This window comes from Hyperolius riggenbachi, chromosome 11 (assembly GCF_040937935.1).
Source record: "Hyperolius riggenbachi isolate aHypRig1 chromosome 11, aHypRig1.pri, whole genome shotgun sequence".
Taxonomy (NCBI): Eukaryota; Metazoa; Chordata; class Amphibia; order Anura; family Hyperoliidae; genus Hyperolius; species Hyperolius riggenbachi.
In genome coordinates this window covers 242691938-242712991 of record NC_090656.1, presented here as the reverse complement: position 1 = coordinate 242712991, position 21054 = coordinate 242691938, and the positions used below count along the sequence as shown (strand labels likewise).

The following is a 21054-nucleotide window of genomic DNA, read 5'->3' as shown; positions in this document are numbered from 1 at the left end:
GCTGGGGACACTCACAGTACATACCACAAGAGAGGTTTGGGTCTTGGCTTGCCGGGGACACTCACAGTACATACCACAAGAGAGGTTTGGGTCTTGGCTTGCTGGGGACACTCACAGTACATACCACAAGAGAGGTTTGGGTCTTGGCTTGCCGGGGACACACACAGTACATACCACAAGAGAGGATTGGGTCTTGGCTTGCTGGGGACACTCACAGTACATACCACAAGAGAGGTTTGGGTCTTGGCTTGCTGGGGACACACAGTACGTACCACAAGAGAGGTTTGGGTCTTGGCTTGCCGGGGACACACAGTACATACCACAAGAGAGGTTTGGGTCTTGGCTTGCTGGGGACACTCACAGTACATACCACAAGAGAGGTTTGGGTCTTGGCTTGCCGGGGACACAGTACATACCACAAGAGAGGTTTGGGTCTTGGCATGCCGGGGACACACAGTACATACCACAAGAGAGGTTTTGGTCTTGGCTTGCTGGGGACACTAACAGTACATACCACAAGAGAGGTTTGGGTCTTGGCTTGCCGGGGACACACACAGTACGTACCACAAGAGAGGTTTGGGTCTTGGCTTGCTGGGGTCACACACAGTACATACCACAAGAGAGGTTTGGGTCTTGGCTTGCCGGGGACACTCACAGTACATACCACAAGAGAGGTTTGGGCCTTGGCTTGCTGAGGTCACACACAGTACATACCACAAGAGAGGTTTGGGTCTTGGCTTGCTGGGGACACTCACAGTACATACCACAAGAGAGGTTTGGATCTTGGCTTGCCGGGGACACTCACAGTACATACCACAAGAGAGGATTGGGTCTTGGCTTGCCGGGGACACACACAGTACATACCACAAGAGAGGATTGGGTCTTGGCTTGCCGGGGACACACACAGTACGTACCACAAGAGAGGTTTGGGCCTTGGCTTGCTGGGGTCACACACAGTACATACCACAAGAGAAGTTTGGGTCTTGGCTTGCCGGGGACACTCACAGTACATACCACAAGAGAGCATTGGGTCTTGGCTTGCCGGGGACACACACAGTACGTACCACAAGAGAGGTTTGGGTCTTGGCTTGCTGGGGACACTCACAGTACATACCACAAGAGAGGTTTGGGTCTTGGCTTGCTGGGGACACACAGTACATACCACAAGAGAGGTTTGGGTCTTGGCTTGCTGGGGACACACACAGTACATACCACAAGAGAGGTTTGGGTCTTGGCTTGCTGGGGACACTCACAGTACATACCACAAGAGAGGTTTGGGTCTTGGCTTGCTGGGGACATAAATAGTACATAGCACAAGGGAGGTTTGGGTCTTGGCTTGCTGGGGACACACACAGTACATACCACAAGAGAGGATTAGGTCTTGGCTTGCCGGGGACACACACACAGTACATACCACAAGAGAGGATTGGGTCTTGGCTTGCCGGGGACACACACAGTACGTACCACAAGAGAGGTTTGGGTCTTGGCTTGCTGGGGACACTCACAGTACATACCACAAGAGAGGTTTGGGTCTTGGCTTGCCGGGGACACACACAGTACATACCACAAGAGAGGATTGGGTCTTGGCTTGCTGGGGACACACAGTACATACCACAAGAGAGGTTTGGGTCTTGGCTTGCTGGGGACACTCACAGTACATACCACAAGAGAGGTTTGGGTCTTGGCTTGCTGGGGACACTCACAGTACATACCACAAGAGAGGTTTGGGCCTTGGCTTGCCGGGGACACACATAGTACATACCACAAGAGAGGTTTGGGTCTTGGGCTTGCTGGGGACACTCACAGTACATACCACAAGAGAGGTTTGGGTCTTGGCTTGCCGGGGACACACAGTACATACCACAAGAGAGGTTTGGGTCTTGGCTTGCTGGGGACACTCACAGTACATACCACAAGAGAGGTTTGGGTCTTGGCTTGCTGGGGACACTCACAGTACATACCACAAGAGAGGTTTGGGCCTTGGCTTGCCGGGGACACACATAGTACATACCACAAGAGAGGTTTGGGTCTTGGGCTTTCTGGGGACACTCACAGTACATACCACAAGAGAGGTTTGGGTCTTGGCTTGCCGGGGACACTCACAGTACATACCACAAGAAAGGTTTGGGTCTTGGCTTGCTGGGGACACTCACAGTACATACCACAAGAGAGGTTTGGGTCTTGGCTTGCCGGGGACACACACAGTACATACCACAAGAGAGGATTGGGTCTTGGCTTGCTGGGGACACTCACAGTACATACCACAAGAGAGGTTTGGGTCTTGGCTTGCTGGGGACACACAGTACGTACCACAAGAGAGGTTTGGGTCTTGGCTTGCCGGGGACACACAGTACATACCACAAGAGAGGTTTGGGTCTTGGCTTGCTGGGGACACTCACAGTACATACCACAAGAGAGGTTTGGGTCTTGGCTTGCCGGGGACACAGTACATACCACAAGAGAGGTTTGGGTCTTGGCTTGCCGGGGACACACAGTACATACCACAAGAGAGGTTTTGGTCTTGGCTTGCTGGGGACACTCACAGTACATACCACAAGAGAGGTTTGGGTCTTGGCTTGCCGGGGACACACACAGTACGTACCACAAGAGAGGTTTGGGTCTTGGCTTGCTGGGGACACTCACAGTACATACCACAAGAGAGGATTGGGTCTTGGCTTGCCGGGGACACACAGTACATACCACAAGAGAGGTTTGGGTCTTGGCTTGTCGGGAACACACACAGGATACATACCACAAGAGAGGTTTGGGTCATGGCTTGCCGGGGACACACACAGTACATACCACAAGAGAGGTTTGGGCCTTGGCTTGCTGGGGTCACACACAGTACATACCACAAGAGAAGTTTGGGTCTTGGCTCGGGCTGCCTTGTGAAGGGCTGTCATCCCATCTTTGCCCCTGAAGTCCAGGTGGGCACCCCCATTCCGTAGTGCTTTAATCACTTCTATGGAGTTGTCCAGCTGTGCGGCCAGACTGAGCGGAGTCTCTGTGGGTGAAGGAATGACGACAAGTTGAGCTTACAGAAGAAGACAAGCTGCGTTTCACAAGGTGCTTTTGCGTGCTTAGGCAGCTCACAGTGCAAACTCCACTCACAGGTCACATGATTGTGTTATCATCTGTAATAAAGCTGCGCAGGGAGCCACAGATACACAGATTCAGCATGGGATATCGGGACTAGTTATTACCACGTTGGCTTCAATTCACTAAGCTTGGTGAAAAATGAAGGGGCGGTAAAATACCGCATTCAGTATTTCAAACTTTTCTTCCGAATTCACGAAGGTTTTCACACATGCGGTAATAGTTTAGTAAGCACTCCATTCACTAAAGGTACCCATTAACGGCACAATTTGTTCCCCAAATGTGATCTTTCAATTTGATTTTAATGATCGTATTGTATAAAAAAAATTGGCAATTATAAAGACAATCGATGAGGAACAATTCTTTGGTCGATTGCTAGATAGGATAAAATAGTTCCAAAAACCAGGATTACGACCTGGTAATTCTATTTTTGACAACCCTCCAGGACAGTGACATTGAGATTTGGGCTCCGCCCCCCAGAAACAGGAAACACCCAGCGTGAGCTCTATAAATCTGTTCCCAGGTATCCACACCTCAGTTGTGCACAAGACCTGAACCTAGTCATACTGGATACCCTAATACTTCTTACCCACATCAAAATACATGATGCTTAACGGGTGGGAACTAAGGACTGTCCTGGAGGGTTGTCAAAAATAGAATTACCAGGTCGTAATCCTGGTTTTTTCGTCCAACCCTCCAGGACAGTGACATTGAGATGATAAACAAGGAATCACCCACCTTAGGGCGGGACCACAGCCTGTAGAACTTTCCTCCCGAAGGACTGTTCTCCTGCTGTCATCAGATCTAGACGGTAATGTCTGACGAACGTGTTGACACTCCTCCATGTTGCTGCCCGGCAGATCTCTGATGCCGATGCCCCAGCTCTATAGGCCCAGGAGGTTGCCATAGCTCTAGTAGAGTGTGCTGTGATCTCTTTAGGTGACTCCAACTGCCTCAATTTGTAAGCTTCCTCAATACAAACCTTGAGCCATCTTGCTATCGAAGCTTTGGTCATTTTTTCTCCCACTTTATTTCCAGTGAAATTAACGAATAACCTGTCTGTTTTCCTGAGTTGCTTCACTCTTTTTAAGTATATTAGTAAGCACCTCCTTACATCCAGCTTGTGCCACTGCTTCTCTTTTGGATGAACTGCTTTATTGCAGAAGGTAGGCAATATTATCTCTTGCCCCCTATTAGACACTGATGATACTTTTGGTAAAAAATCAGTTACCGTCTTCAATATCACTCGGTCTTCAAATATAGAACAGAATTGTTCATCACTGCTTAGTGCCTCTAATTCGCTTACTCTTTTTGCAGAGGTAATCGCTACTAAGAATATGGTTTTAATTGTAAGATTCCTTAACGAAATTTCTTCTAGAGGTTCGAATGGCTCTTCCATAAGTACATTGAGAACTAAAGATAGGTCCCACCTAGGACATGATTTCTTAACTATTGGCCTTGATCTTTCTACCGATTTCATAAATCTGATCACCAGGGGATCTAAGGCTAATTTCTTATCAACGAAAACAGAAATTGCTGCTACTTGTACCTTAATTGTACTTAAGGCCAAACCCCTCTCAATTCCATCTTGCAGGAACTCAAGAATTGTCGGTAATTTATTGTCTTTAACTTTATTTCTCTTTTTCCAGTCTAAAAAAGTCTTCCAATACTTAGAATAGATCGATCTGGTTACTTTCTTTCTGCTATTCAGAACCGTCTTGATCACTCTGTCTGACAGGCCCTTGGACTTCAGAACATCCCTTTCAGAAACCACGCTTTTAGATGCAGATTTGGAACATGTACCCATCTGTGTTCCTCTTGATCTAAAAGTAATTCCTCCTGAGGGAGGAGTAAAGGATCTTTTTTCAGCATTTTTAGTAACAACGGGTACCATGATCGTTTTGGCCAATCTGGTGCTATTAATATCAGAGTCATTCTGGACAGTTTCAACTTCTGTAATACAAGAGGAATCAAGGGGATTGGTGGAAAGGCATATGCTTTGCTGAAGATCCAATCTTGGGCCAACGCATCTATTGCACATGCTCCCTTCGGATCTAGAGAGAAAAACCTTCTGCACTGAGAGTTCGTCTGATTGGCAAAAAGGTCTATTTCGGGCCACCCCCATCTGGCCGTTATCATTCTGAATACTTCCGGGTTGAGCCTCAGCTCGGAATTTGACAGTCTTTGTCTGCTTAGAAGGTCGGCCATTCGATTTAATGTCCCTTTCAGATGGACTGCTGTTAACGATAGCAGATTCAGCTCTGCCCAATCTAAGATCTTCAGTGACACTTCTAGGAGTTTTCTGGACCTTGTCCCTCCTTGTTTGTTCAGATAGGCTACTACTGTTATGTTGTCTGAACGAACCTGAAGATGATGCCCCTTTAGACACTCTGATGCTTGTAATAGGGCCATATGAACTGCCTTCATTTCTCTGAAGTTGGATGACTCTCCCCTTACTGGGTCTGTCCATGACCCTTGCAGGTATAGTCCGTCCACATGGGCTCCCCAACCCATCAAACTTGCGTCTGTTGTTATAATCTTTGTTGGAGGAGACCGCCATAGTCTTCCTAACTGAAGATTTTTTATATCCATCCACCAAGGCAGTGATTCCTTTACCCAGGTTGGTATTGATAACACGCTTTCTAAATCGCCCTGATTTCTGTTCCAGTTTTCCAGTAGCCAGTTCTGGAGAACTCTTACGTGAGCCATTGCCCAATCTACTGCTGGTGCTGTTGAGGTTAGAAGACCCACTATACTCATGCACTGCCGTACTGAGATGGTGTCTGCCTCTAGAAGGCTGACTATTGTCGACTGCACTTTTGTCACCTTGTCCTCTGGCAAGAACAGTCTTTGAAGGGGTGAATTTATTATGAACCCCAAAAATTTGATCACCTGGGATGGATCCAGATGTGACTTTTGGTAATTTACTAACCAACCCAGGGTTTCTAACTGACCTAACACCCTCTTCAGATCTCTTTGAAGCAGTACCGCATTGTCTGCTAGAACTAATAGGTCGTCCAGATAAGGGATTATTATAATGTTCTGGAGATGAAGATTTCCTACCACCTCTGCCATTACTTTCGTAAACACTCTTGGTGCTGAAGATATTCCGAAAGGAAGGCACGAGAATTGATAATGCAGCACTCCACCGTCTCCTTGTACACTGAATCTTAGGTACTTTTGAGACTCCCTTCTGATTGGGATGTGCCAATAAGCGTCTGTCAGATCTATGTTCACCATAAACACGTCTGCATTCAGTAAGTTCCTCATCGTATACACAGTTTCCATTCTGAACTTTTCGTATACAATAAAGGGGTTTAGTGGTTTTAAGTTCAGAATCATTCTGAATTTTCCGGTTGGCTTTTTGATCAGAAAAATTCGAGAATAGAACCCTCGGTTTCTTTCCTGAGGTGGTACCTCTTTTATGACATTTCTGTCCATCATGTCTCTTAGTAATTCCTGTAATGCCATCCTGGCTTCTCTGTCTTTCGGCATTAAAGTCTTTACAAATCTCACCGGGGGCTTTTTTATGAATCTTATCTTGTACCCGTCTTTTATTAGGTCTAAAATGAATTGATTCGAGGTTATCTTTCTCCACTCTGGATAAAAGCGAGATAACCTGCCCCCTACTTTCAGCCTGGCGTCACTGGTGCTTGCTTTGGGGCTCTGCTGGCTTATGCAGCGGAGTCCTCCTAGGCCCTTCCTTATTAATTGGCCAAGTCCTTCTTTTTTGGACCCCTTTATCTCTCGCCTGGTTATTGCGGCGAAAAAAGGGCCTATTCGGCTTGAATTTCTTTTTCTTCGGAAATGATAATTTCCTGCTTGCCGTCTTCTCCAAGACTTCTTGGAGCTGAGGGCCAAATAACAGATCCCCCGTAAAGGGTAGATTACATGCCTTAGACTTGGACGATTGGCTACCGTCCCATGTCTTGAGCCACAGATTTCTGCGGGCATTATTAACTAGTGCTGTTGTCTTTGCTGTAACTCTTAGTGACTCTGTTGAAGCATCAGTAACATAATTATTAGATTTCTTAACAACACTCAGAGCTTCTAAAATGTCCTTTTTAGGAGCATCAGTTTTAACTAATTCTTCCACCCTCTCTATCCATAATAAAGTGGTCCTAGAGACACAGGTGGTGGCTGCAGCAGGCTTAAAGTTAGTTACTGCTGCTGTATAAGCTTTTTTAAGTGACAAATCAATTTTCTTGTCTGCTGGGTCTTTAAGGAAACCCAAATCCTCAAAAGCAAGTTCATTCTCCCTATTCATTAGACTGAACGCTGCGTCTAACTTGGGACAACCTTCCCATAGTTTTGCATCTTCTTCTGAAAAGGGGAATCGCTTTCTAAACCCTCTGGAAATAAAAAGTTTTTTCTCTGGGTATTTCCATTGCGTATTAATTAGGTTTTTTGTTGAGGGATGTACAGGAAAATTTAAATGTGGTGTGGGATCCATACCAGAATATAATTTATCATGTATGGACACAGGAGCGGGAGTGGTCTGATTAATATTCAAGGTAGTGTGAATAGCCCGCACTAATTCATCAGTCTCTTCCACCGGAAATCTGAATCTTGAAAACATAAGTTTCTCATCCGTATCACTTTGATCTGACATATCATCCTGTGATAAATCCCTGTTAACCTGTCCTCCAGGAAGAACATCCTGTATTTCCTCTTCATCTGAAGAAATTAAACGTCTTGTAGTTTTTACAAGAGCTTTTCTTGGCTTAGGATTCTCCTTGGGAATAACTGCCACAGGAGGTACCACAGGAGCTGACCCTGTAGGCAGATTTTCCCTGAATGCTCTAAATGTCTCTACCATTTCATGCCTCATGGTAGTCATAAACTCTTTGCAGGAGGCAGTATTCTCTTCATTAATTAACTTTGTAATACATCCTTGGCAAGATGCTTTTGTCCAGCTAGTTGGCAAAACAACCTTACAGACAAGGCAACTCCTGGACCTGTTAGAGCTATCGGATAAGTCCGAAGTCTCCTGAAAAACATATGAAGAGAATAATACCATGAGATTAATTACTATGATTCATTAAAGCCTGTAATTAATCACATAAATCCTCTCCTGAACAGATGTGATGTTTATTCATATATACTCTGTGTATATAGTGAGCTGTTTACCAAAAAAATGAATATCATTATCTGTAAAATAAGCTTAAGTACAGCAATCAGACAGATAATTTAGGATGCATATCAATTCAAGTGTAGCTCATCTAGACAGAATGTAGATGCATACAGCTGCTAAAATGTATTGCAGGAGAGAGAGAGGAAAAAAATTATTTTTTTTTTTTTTTTTTTTTTTTTTTTAAACTTAATATATTTGGTGATACTGCACCAATAAATCCCTCCTGCAAACTTAGAAGGAAAACATCCAACATTATATGCAGCTGACCCAGTAACCAGCTCACTCCCCACAATGAATGCACCATGTAGTTAACATTCATTCAGGTAGCTATGCAACAATTACTTATGCAAAACACATTGAGCTGCACAAAAACCAATCAGTCACATGTGAACAAATGCTTTTCTGAACTATCAGGACTTTTACAATACTTAAACTGGTAACAAACATCTTGCTCCATTTAAGTAATCAAATCACCAAGTAGTCTAACATGCTTTTTCTGATCTATTAATTAAACTTAAGATCAGTGCAGTTATCCATGTTTAACTGGTTTTAAACAACAATGTGCCACCACAAAAAGACAGCTTCAGCAAATATCCTTGATTTAGCCACTGTCATTCATATGCTGACTAAATACATCTGAGCAGCATAATCAAACCTCAGACCAGTGCGGCGACCAGTCAGACCGTGATCAAACGCGGCTCCCCACAAGATCTCCGCCGGCTTACCTGATCCTGAAGTTTTCGTGCGTCCATCCTCGGCAAAGGCCAAACGCTAAGTGCCACAAGGAACGCACACAACGCTGTTTTGCAGCCGCGCAAAATGCGGAAGTGAAGTCACTCGTCGGCGGAAGTACCGCTAGACTGGGGGCAAAGCCATCCTTCCTCCGTGCAGAGCCGATATTCCCCCACCGCTGCGTCCAGGACCTCTGTCAGGGCTGCTCCGCGTTGTCCTCCCTCTAGCACGCACAGCCGCTCAGGTGGCTGCTAGAGGGGAAAAACCTGTTTAAGCAGGTAAGGAGCTTTCTGCTGCAACAATATTCCAACCCTCCAGGGTAGTGAAGCAGGCTCCCTCAGGGAACTATTACCAGCCTCAGCACTCCCAGGCTGCTGACCAGCTAGCTCCCTTTACAGAGCTCATGTTCCCAGGGAAGGAAACACACAACTGAGGTGTGGATACCTGGGAACAGATTTATAGAGCTCACGCTGGGTGTTTCCTGTTTCTGGGGGGCGGAGCCCAAATCTCAATGTCACTGTCCTGGAGGGTTGGACGAAAAAATTGGATTTTATGATCGAATTTGAAGAAAGAATCCTTTAATAAATATGAACAATCGATAATTACCATCCAAATATTTTCGATCGTAGAAATTGCATCGAAAGATCACATTTAGTGAAAAATTGTAGCGTTAATGGGCACCTTAAGATATTTACCTCATGCAGGATTTTGTTTTATATTTTAAGGAATCTTTCAGTGTTTTTTCTGTATTTTTTGGACCATAAGGCGCATTTTTTCTCCCCCAAAAGTGGCGAGAAAAAGTCAGTGCGTGTAATGGTCCGAATACTACAATGTAGACCGGCGCCTGGGACAATGCAGCGGAGGGGGGAGCAGAGCAGCAGCATCGGAAAGTCTGTCCCAGTCCTCATCTGTCTCTGGCTCCTCTGTCCCCACTTTCCCAATGTCTTCTCCGCCACTCCGCCACCCCCCCCCCCCCCCAGGTTTTCCTATTTCCTCCTCCCTCCCACCACTTTCCCTATGTCTTCCCCCCCCCCCCCCCTCCAGAGTTTCCCTACTTCCTCCTCCCTCCCCCCAATCTCCCTATGTCATCTCCGCCCCCCACCCCCGGGTTTCCCTATTTCCTCCTCCCTCCCACCACTTTCCCTATGTCTTCCCCCCCCCCCCCTCCGGAGTTTCCCTACTTCCTCCTCCCCCCCCCCAATTTCCCTATGTCATCTCCGCCCCCCATCCCCGGGTTTTCCTATTTCCTCCTCCCTCCTCCCACTTTCCCTATGTCTTCTCCGCCATCCCCCCACCCCCGGGTTTCCCTATTTCCTCATCCCTCCCCCACTTTCCCTACGTTTTCTCCGCCCCCCACCCCCGGGTTTCCCTATTTCCTCCTCCCTCCCCCCCACTTTCCCTATGTCTTCTCTCCCCTCCCCCCCCCCCTCCGGAGTTTCCCTACTTCCTCCTCCCTACCCCCAATTTCCCTATGTCTTCTTCGTCCCCCACCCCCAGGGTTCCCCATTTCCTCCTCCCTCCTCCCACTTTCCCTATGTCTTCTCCGCCATCCCCCCACCTCCGAGTTTCCCTATTTCCTCATCCCTCCCCCACGTTCCCTATGTCGTCTCCACCCCCGGGTTTCCCCATTTCCTTCTCTGTCCCTGCTTTCCCTATGTCCTCTCCAGCCCCCAGGGTTTTCCTATTTCCTCCTCCCTCCCCCGCTTTCCCTATGTCGTCTCCACCCCCGGGTTTCCCCATTTCCTTCTCTGTCCCTGCTTTCCCTATGTCCTCTCCAGCCCCCAGGGTTTTCCTATTTCCTCCTCCCTCCCCCGCTTTCCCTATGTCGTCTCCACCCCCGGGTTTCCCCATTTCCTTCTCTGTCCCTGCTTTCCCTATGTCCTCTCCAGCCCCCAGGGTTTTCCTATTTCCTCCTCCCTCCCCCGCTTTCCCTATGTCGTCTCCACCCCCGGGTTTCCCCATTTCCTTCTCTGTCCCTGCTTTCCCTATGTCCTCTCCAGCCCCCAAAGTTTTCCTATTTCCTCCTCCCTCCCCCGCTTTCCCTATGTCGGCTCCACCCCCGGGTTTCCCCATTTCCTTCTGTGTCCCTGCTTTCCCTATGTCCTCTCCACCCCCGGGTTTCCCCATTTCCTCCTCCCCACTTCCCCTATGTCCTCTCCACCCCCCGGTTTCCCCATTTCCTCCTCCCCACTTCCCCTATGTCGTCTCCACCCCCGGGTTTCCCGATTTCCTTCTCTGTCCCGCTTTCCCTATGTCCTCTCCAGCCCTCGGGTTTCCCTATTTCCTCCTCCCTCCTCCCACTTCCCCTATGTCTTCTCCACCCCCGTGTTTCCCTATTTCCTCCTCCCTCCTCCCACTTCCCCTATGTCCTCTCCACCCCCGGGTTTCCCCATTTCCTCCTCCCCACTTCCCCTATGTCGTCTCCACCCCCGGGTTTCCCGATTTCCTTCTCTGTCCCGCTTTCCCTATGTCCTCTTCAGCCCCCGGGTTTGCCCATTTCCTCCTCCATCCCCCGACTTCCCCTATGTCTTCCCCAGCCCCTCCGGGTTTCCCTATTTCCTCCTCCCTCCTCCCACTTTCCCTATGTCTTCATGCAGGCTTGAATGTGATCCTCCTGCTGCTGCATTTGTGATCGGACCCGAACGTCTCTCAGACAGGACCAGGCTCGTCATTGTGGCCAATCACATCACTCCTCCCTGCTACTCAGGGAGTGTTGTAACTGGCCGCAATGAAAAGCCTGGTTACGTAATTTCAATAAAAATGCGTAAAAAATTGTGTAAAATATTTTTTCTGTGAAAACAAAAAACAGCACACAGAGCTCAAAAAGTTCCATACTACATCTGACTGGATGTGATGTAAAAACAGCGCTATGTACTTATGAGATATAAAGTTTTGGTAATTAACGATAAAACAATGCACTTTATTTTCATTATGCATTCCATTTTTTGCTGTATGTACCCTTAAAATAATTTTTAACACGGGTTATGACCTGTTACTGCGCAATTTTCGCATTTTCAACACATTTTTTATGGTAATTTCAGGTGTAAATGATTGCAGATTTTAACCACTTGTTGATTTGCACACAATATATCTACACCCTGCAGGACTCAGTCCCAGGGGCGTAGATACTTGCTTTCTGCCTTCTATGGGCAGTGAGCCTGCGTTTGCCCCTGTCAATAGCGATTAGATTGCTGATTGAATGGCTTTGAGAACACATGTTCCCATTCACCAAAGTGCCTGATTTATGAATGAACTCTGCTGTAACGAGCAGCAGAGTTTGTTCATTGAAAATCTAAAAAAAAAAATAATAATAATTTTCACTTTTGTTTTAGCTTAGAAAGCAGTGGTTCCGTTTTCTAAACAGGAAATCTGGTGGACAGAGTAATTAGTGCCCCCCAAAAAATGCATGCCTGCAAATTAAAAGCCTAATAACCCTTTCTTTGTCCTCCGTAATCCCCGTACTTACAACAATAACGAAAAAAACTTTGAAAAAAAAAGCTAAAGTGACAGAATCTAAAAGAGAATGCATAGATTGTTATGTTTGCGACTTAGCTATTTATATATGGATGCTATGAAGGTATATACTTGTTATATGTTTGCAAATGAGGGCTTGTAATTATTGATAGGGTACAGTAAAAAAGCCAATTTAAATGTTGTAATAACCGGGACAAATGGGTAAATAAAATGTTTTGGTTTTATCTAGTCGCACATTTTATTTTAAAAGTATAATGGTTTAAAACTGAGAAATAATGATTTATTTTTATTTATTTTTTTTTGTTATTATTCCTGATAAAGAGACACTGAAGTCTTTTTTTTTTTTTTTTTTCATTATTTTCTTATAAAGTCCTCTTCGGAATTAAATTCTGACGCGGAGATGCATAGAATCAGCTTAGAACGAGTGATTTATTGCCCAGAAATAGCTCAGCAAAGTTCCACGACTTTGCAGGTCGCAGATTGTGCTGCCCGGGGAAGGCAGAGCTTTGAGCAGTAGCTCTGCCTCCTCTCGGGTCGATCTCTGCCTCTTCCCGCCCCTTAGTGAAAGAAGACTGAAAGAGGGGCGGGGAGAGGTGCAGACTGACTGGAGAGGAGGCAGAGCTACTGCACAAAGCTCTACCTTCCCCAGGCAGCACGATCTGCGACCTGCAAAGTGGTGGAACTTTTCAGGGCTATTTCTGGGCAATAAATCACTCGTTCTGCAGTGGGGATGCAGCGAATCAGCTTAGAATTTCATTCCGAAGAGGACTTTATAAGAAAATAAGGTATAAAAAGAGACTTCAGTATTGCATTTAAAATAAAACAGTAAAATGCATTTAAAATAAAACAATTCTAAGCAAAAAGTAGAACTCAAAGAAAGCCCAATTTGTGTTAAACAAGGTATAGATCATTTTGGTGTGATAAGTAGCGATAAAGTAATGGGTGAATGAATGGGAGGAGCGCTGATATGTGAAAATTGCTCTGGTCCCATTAGGGGAACACAACCTGTAGTGGTCAAGTGGTAAACATGTGGTTACCGCAATAAGTAATCTACCAACATATTGTGAATGAAGGCCATTACTGGAGTTTCCGGTGATGTCGTGCAGTTGCCACTACCAGCGAATAGTCACAAGAGCTAGCGATTAGGCACACAAACGAGTGTTCCGATTAGCAAAAAGCAGCTTTCGCTAGCAGCTAGTGAATCAGTGTTCTCCTGGCGAGAGCAATACCCATCGCATTGGACAGAGTAACAACTGGCTGCCGCAGAGCCCTTCAAGTCAACGGGAACCCTCCCTATTAGAGAATGTGATAAACCAAACATCTATTCCCAGTGCAAATAATGGGATAAGTGATGGTTTCTTCTTCTTTTTACTTAAAGAGAAACTCCGACCAAGAATTGAACTTTATCCCAATCAGTAGCTGATACCCACTTTTACATGAAAAATATAATGATTTTCACAAACAGACCATCAGGGGGCGCTGTATGACTGATTTTGTGCTGAAACCCCTCCCACAAGAGGCTCTGGTACCGTACGGTACTCTGGGCAAACTGCCACAATGTAACAATGACACACACAGGAAATGGCTGTTTATAGCTGTCTGTTAAAGCCAGAACAGCTACATAATCTGCCCACAGTAACAATGTCACCATGTAATACATGTCAGAATGTGAATCTGGGAGAGGAAAGATTTTACAATGAGCAAACTCTGACTAAATCATGTATACATAATTATTGTAAAAATTAAGCACCTTTTTATATTCAATTATTTTCACTGGAGTTCCTCTTTAAGCCCCATACACACACTCAACAGCGGTCTTTTAGGCTCTCACAACTTGTTCTTGTGAACCACCTAAAAAAAATCTCTTGCTGTTGTTCAAGCAGCTGATAAGACTGATAAGAAATCAATCCAACGGTTGAATTGACTTCTTATCAGTCTTATCAGCTGCTTGAACAACCGCAACAGATTTTCTTTAGGTGTTTCACAAGAAAAGTTGTGAGAGCCTAATGGTGCACTACGGGCGCCAACGACGAGTCCGCTGTACCCTCCCGCTGGGCGGACGTTCAGCCGACAGTAGTGTGTGTGTGTGTGTGTACACGCTGTCGGCGGACTGATAAGGATCGAGCGGATCATTCAGAAACAGCCTTATCAGTCCGCCGACACGCACATACTGTCGGCTAAAGACAGCCCAGCGGGAGGGTCCAGCGGACCCGTCGTTGCATTTAGTAGTGTGTACGCACCTTAAAAGACCGCTGTTGAGTGTGTGTGTGGGGCTGTAAATTATGCTTTTTATTTACTGCCTTCATGTCAGTTTACTGTGTAAATATGTTTTTTGTTTACTTTCCGCTAACGTTCTCCTTTAAGCTTAATTTATCATCTTGCTGGCCATCATTGCTTGCTGAGCAGAGGTGAGTATGTCTTTCCATTGACTTTACATCTGAAGCAATTAAACCCAGTAGGCTGCTGGTTAATGAAGAAGCTGGCAACTGATCAGTAACTGCTGGGTCAGTCACTGGAAAAGCGTATGCTTCCTCTAATGTCATCCTCATCTCAACCACAAGTGACCAAGCACTACTGGTAAGGGGAAGGTGAAGTGAGAGAGATATGGAGGCTGCCATATTTATTTCCTGTTAAAGAATACCAGTTGCCTGGCAGCCCTGCTGATATCTTAGGCTGCACTAGTGTCTGAATCATACACCTGTAACCAGCATGCAGCTAATCCAGTCACACCTCAGTCACCTGATCTGCTGCATGCTTGTTCAGGGTGTATGGCCAAAACTATAAGGGCCTATTTCCGTTAGCCGAGAATCGTTTTGCACACGCAATTTGGATGCGGAATTGAAATCAACAGGTTGCATCGGAATCGCGTGCGGGGAAAAAAACGGCGCAGTTTTTCGCACTCGCATCCAAATTCACATAGCCGTTCATGCATGGCGTATGGATATGGATCCGTACGTTTCAGAAACGCATTTGGCAACCCAGTGGGAATGTGCCATAAGAAGTAGAGGCTCGGCAGGGCTGCCAGGCACCGTTATTGTGTAATATTAAATATGGCAGTCTCCATATCCCTCTCACTTCAAGTTCCCTTTAAGCATGAAGGTGCACCTAGGGGAGGATCACATGACATGGGCCCTTTTCGATATTCCATGCGTTGTGAGATTTTTCGTGCGATCGTCTATCCATGGTGCACTTGCGAATTTCCTGAAGCTTCATGCCACATAGAGAAATTGCAAGAAAATCATGTCTGCTCCAATTTTAGGATTGGAACAGGACTGTTAATTGTGCGGCTAAAGGTGCATACACACATCCAATTTTGATTACCTATACAATCTGCTCATAAAATTAAAGATATGTTGACCCCCAGTCTCCGGGTCGTGGTATGTCTATTGCCCCCTAGTGTCCCTATAGAGCATCTTACCCCCAGTCTCCGGGTCGTGGTATGTCTATTGCCCCCTAGTGTCCCTATAGGGTATATACAGTGAGTAATCTTACCCCCAGTCTCCGGGTTGTGGTGTGTCTATTGCCCCCTAGTGTCCCTATATGGTACAGTGTGTAATCTTACCCCCAGTCTCCTGGGTCCTGGTACATCTATTGCCCCCTAGTGTCCCTATAGGGTATATACAGTGTGTAATCTTACCCCCAGTCTCCGGGTCGTGGTAATTTGGGTCTAGGCCACGGTCCAGCATCTTGCAGATTTTCTCCACGGAGCAGTGCTGAATGTAGTCCATAAATTTGCGCAGGTTAGCCTGGAAATACAAGAGGTGGACAGTTACAAATGAGCGGAGTCCCCCCGCTGGGCTGCAGCCACACGTCCCAGTGTCACCTTCTACCATTCTGCTGAAACCACCAGAATTTATACAGCGAGGGAAGCGAAACCTTCAAAGATAGAGGAGACGGAATGCGGGGAGAAAACAAAACATGACAACCAGGGTGAGGGCAGCTGGGGAAAACTGTCCTCCTCCCCTTCCCCCAGTACACAGGAGGAGTGCCGGATGCTGCCCCCTAGAGGAGGAGTCCCGGATGCTGCCCCCTAGAGGAGGAGTGCCGGATGCTGCCCCCTAGAGGTGGAGCGCCGGATGCTGCCCCCTAAAGGAGGAGCGCCGGATGCTGCCCCCTAGAGGAGGAGTGCCGGATGCTGCCCCCTAGAGGTGGAGTGCCGGATGCTGCCCCCTAGAGGAGGAGCGCCGGATGCTGCCCCCTAGAGGAGGAGCGCCGGATGCTGCCCCCTAGAGGTGGAGCGCCGGATGCTGCCCCCTAGAGGAGGAGCGCCGGATGCTGCCCCCTAGAGGTGGAGTGCCGGATGCTGCCCCCTAGAGGAGGAGTGCCGGATGCTGCCCCCTAGAGGTGGAGTGCCGGATGCTGCCCCCTAGAGGAGGAGTGCCGGATGCTGCCCCCTAGAGGAGGAGCGCCGGATGCTGCCCCCTAGAGGTGGAGTGCCAGATGCTGCCCCCTAGAGGAGGAGTGCCGGATGCTGCCCCCTAGAGGTGGAGTGCCGGATGCTGCTCCCTAGAGGAGGAGTGCCGGATGCTGCCCCCTTGAGGAGGAGCGCCGGATGCTGCCCCCTAGAGGTGGAGTGCCGGATGCTGCCCCCTAGAGGAGGAGTGCCGGATGCTGCCCCCTAGAGGTGGAGTGCCGGATGCTGCCCCCTAGAGGAGGAGTGCCGGATGCTGCCCCCTTGAGGAGGAGCGCAGGATGCTGCCCCCTAGAGGTGGAGTGCCGGATGCTGCCCCCTAGAGGAGGAGCGCACGGATTTTGCGTAGTTCCAACTTTTGCATTGGAATTTTGCTATTTCGGGTAAAAGTTTGAATTTTGAATTCAAAATGTTGTTGTATAAATTTTAATGGTTACAAAACAGTTTTACTGGAAATGAACAGCAAAATAGGTTTAATAAGCATTGCTCAAGGGAGAGGAGTAAGAAAATTCTGTGCAAAAACTCAATGTGAAAATGCTGAAGTCCTATGCGCAAAAGCAGAAAATTCTAAGCGAAATTGTAACCTGTTGCGAACATATTTATGCAAATTTGCAGAATAGCAGATGCAGCAGTGTTGTATGTAAACAATGTGCCCCTGAAGAAGCGGTCTGCTGTCTCCTGCACTGTAAACAGAGGAGAATAGCAGATGCAGCAGTGTACTATTTAAAGTGGTGAGAATGATGTGGAAGCTGCCATATTTATTTCCTTTTAAGTGTTTCTGAGCCAGAGCGCAGGTACAAACTGACATATACTTACCTAAAGAGAGCGAAGTCTTTAGGATCCTATTGAGGCTCCCCTCGGTGTTCTGTTGTCTCTCGCCACTGAGCGCAGCACTGCCGCTAATCGTACTGGGGCCGCGCAGCTTCTCCTCCTGCAGCGTGGCCACGCAGTAACCGCACAAGCCCGCCTGCACAGTAAGCCGGAGCCGCAGGTGTACGAGCAGTTCTGTGCTACTGCGCATGCGTGGCTGTGCTCAGGTGTCTACTGTGTGGCCACGTTGCAAGAAGAGGAGCTGCGCGTCACCGATGTGTGCACAGCGACGGGGGACACAGGTCCACCGAGGCAAACCACAATAGGATACTGAGGATTCCCTCTCCTCAGGCGAGCATCTTATATTGATCGTGAGCTTCGGTTTGGGATCACTTTAAACAATACTAGTTGCCTGGCCATCCTGCTGATCCTCTGCCTCTAATATTTTTAGCCATACGCCCCTGAACAAGCATGCAACAGATCAGGTGTTTCTGACATTATTCTCAGATCTGACAAGATTAGCAGTAGAATGCTGTTTCTGGTGTTATTCAGTCACTACTGCAGCCAAATGGATCAACAGGACAGCCAGACAACTGGTATTGTTTAACAGAAAATAAATATGGCAGCCTCCATATCTCTCTCACCTTCACTGCTGTCTTCTACACTGTACACTGCAGCATGAGTAGCCTGGTGAAACCGGTGAGGAGGGGACGCCCCAAAAATAATATTGAGGCAATAAATAATATGAAAGTAATAAAATAGCTTACCTCTAGAAAGGACAAAGCCTGAGTGAGGTCATAACATGTATTACGTTTCAGACACTAATGAGATTACGGGTTTCGCTGATCACAGTTCGCTTCATCAGATCAATAAAATCTCCAGGCTCGCATATCCTGCACCGAACACACTGCTGTTATTGATCTGATGAAGCGGACTGTGATCCGCGAAACCCGTAATCTCATTAGTGCCTGAAATGTAATAAAAGTTATTAACTCACTCAGGCTTTGTCCCTTCTAGAGGTAAGCTACTTTATTACTTTCATATTAATTATTGCTACAACATTTTTGGGGGGTCCGTCGTCCTCTCCAGTGGGTTTACATAGCCCCTCAGCATGAGTGGGTGGGGAGGGGGACTTGTTGTTTTAAGTTGTACATTTTTTCTGGAGCGTGACCCACCCGATCCAGAGACCTAACACCCCCGAGTGAGGACGAGATTTCCTCGCTTGCGATGACACAGTGGCTGCTGGTCTTGCAACCCTTGTGAGTATCACCCATATAATGCTTTGACATTTAGCATTACTTCAGCATGCTACACCATAAGGGTTTCCCGGTGTCTCTGCTTTTTATTAGGGATCCCTCAAGGGTACCACACAACTCTTAAGGGGCCCATACACTGGTCGATTTCAGCCATCGATCGATCGACTGAATCAATCGGAAATTGATGGACGTTCGATCAGCCGATTGATCGTTTTGCGGTCGATTTCAATCGATTTGATCTCTGAAAGGATGGAAAATCTAGGTCGATATGCTGCTGGCAGCAGATCGATGGCCCGTAGAGGTGCATTGGATTTAATGGTGCAATAATGCATTTAGATCGATTTTCAATAGATTTCCAATAGATTTAATTCTGAAATCTATTGGAAATCTGTTCCTAGTGTGTGGCACACATCAGATACATTCCTGTCAGATTCAACCTGACAGGCATCTGACAGAAATCTATCTGATGATCGAATCTGCTGTAAATCTATCAGTGTATGGCCACCTTTAGCCTGGTAGAAGCAGTTACACACAGGCGTGTAACAATAGCCCCTGCAACATCTGCAACCGCTGGGGGGCCCGGGAGCCACTCCTCCTCCCTCTCCTTACCCACATGCAGAGTAGCACAGGTAGTGGAGTAACCTGCTCCAGCATTGTGTGTCTCCTCCATGCATCACAGCTGCACTCTCCCTGCTGACATTCGCTGGCTTCCGATCACATGACTGATGCAAGTCACATGATCGGGAACTGGGGAATGGTAGCTGAGAGTGTGCAGCTGTGATGCATGGAGGAGACCGCAGCACTGGAGCAGGTAGATATCACTGTGGCCCCTGCTCTATTCTGCACGCGTGTCGGGGTGAGGGGTGTGTTTGTGGGGTACAGTCAGGAGGGGGCCCCATGATCATTTTGCAGGGGGGCCTCATGGGCTGCTGGTCCGCTCCTGGTTGCTCAGTATGTAAACAAGCACCACGTCACTGAGGAGGCATTTGTAATTTCACGTAAAATTTCGCATAATTTTTGCGTAATTTAGCTCCAAATGTATCGATTTTCAAAATGCAAAGAAAAAATGTTTTTTAAACCTAGAAAAATTTGTGTAAATTTTTTTTTTTCACTTTGAATTTTTAAAAATGTATTTTCTCAAAAACTACAAGGTCTTTTTGAAAAAAAAAATGTCTGAACAAATGCTTTTGTTCTTAACATATGTAGAAATTTTAATAGCAATAGCATGTATGGGAGCTTTGCTGTTAACCGGCAAAGTCAGCAGAAAACTAAATGAAATAACGCGAAAATTACGCGAAATTGTGAAATATTACAATTACATATGAAATGAATAAGGATTTTTCCAGAAATTTTGCGCGAATTACAATACGTAATTATGCATAGGCGTAATTTCTGCTCATCAGTAGCCGTCTGGTGCCTTCTGCTCTGTGCACAGAGTGGGTCAGGCCAGAGCAGAAGAGCAGTATGTAAAAAATGAGCCTAGAAACGTCTTGTAGCTTTGTGCTATGGCAGCTCTATACATCTTCAATAGTGCACTCCAAACACAACACTGCGAAGCAGGACAGACTTTCTGCCTGACTCATCTACAGACCGTCTACAAAGGAACCTTCTCAATGTGTCCAGATAAAAGTGTAATTGTAACTCTTCTCTGCTCCGAGAACCTGTCGTGTGAGTTCTGGATGGGAGGGCGAGCAGGCCGCACTGTCAGGTGACTAAGCCTGATGGGAATCTTATCCACCAGCATGTGGGCTTACACTGCACCTGTGATAATAATGCTGTGAGGGTGGAGGGGAGGGAGTGTTGTGCAGAGAGGATTATGCTCCACAATTGGGCATACAGTACAACTCACACTGCACATCACAGAAAAAACGTATCATCCTTCTCCTCCGAGCACATCGCTTGTCCGCTGCTCACACTTTGCAGGAGTGTATGCTGGGACTGGATCATACTAGTGCAGCTGCCTCTGCCAGGCACATTTTAAAGCATCACTGTTGTTTTGATATGCGATGGTATTTTTGGTGGCGTTTGTGATATTTCTAACCTGGCTGCCAGTAATCATTCCTATAACGAAAACCAACCTCCAAATGCCTAAACCATCTCTCTTAAAGATCACCCCATACCTAACTCTAACCACTCCCCTC

The 21054-nt window shown here is 46.8% G+C and overlaps 2 protein-coding genes across 13 annotated transcripts in view; both read right to left on the bottom strand.

Annotated features, from left to right (window-relative positions):
• The window catches only part of SHANK2 (SH3 and multiple ankyrin repeat domains 2), a 992023-nt gene that overhangs the window by 732369 nt on the left and 238600 nt on the right, over positions 1–21054 (bottom strand). For 10 of the 11 annotated variants that reach the window (XM_068260601.1, XM_068260604.1, XM_068260605.1 and 7 more), the window contains 2 exons: positions 16074–16182; positions 2853–3004 (listed from right to left, as the gene is read on the bottom strand). In XM_068260601.1, the coding sequence (XP_068116702.1) occupies positions 2853–3004; positions 16074–16182 (261 nt within the window). Of the gene's footprint in view, positions 1–2852; positions 3005–15794; positions 15811–16073; positions 16183–21054 lie in introns of those variants that run through there. The other variant, XM_068260611.1, reaches the window with a different exon arrangement.
• LOC137538022 (uncharacterized) lies at positions 3520–9168 on the bottom strand. Of its 2 annotated transcripts, none has more exons than XM_068259952.1 (2): positions 8956–9164; positions 3520–8086 (listed from the first exon to the last, which is right to left on the bottom strand). In XM_068259952.1, the coding sequence occupies exon 2, from the start codon at positions 5654–5656 to the stop codon at positions 3836–3838; it is 1821 nt and encodes a 606-aa protein (XP_068116053.1). In that variant the 5' UTR covers positions 5657–8086; positions 8956–9164; the 3' UTR covers positions 3520–3835. The 2 variants fall into 2 exon arrangements, with proteins under 2 accessions (XP_068116053.1, XP_068116054.1); XM_068259953.1 differs by having other exon boundaries at positions 5569–8086; positions 8956–9168.

Coding starts and splice junctions, on each gene's coding strand:
- LOC137538022 (XM_068259952.1), bottom strand. CDS start 5,656: ATGGCGGTCTCCTCCAACAAAGATTATAACAACAGACGCAAGTTTGAT.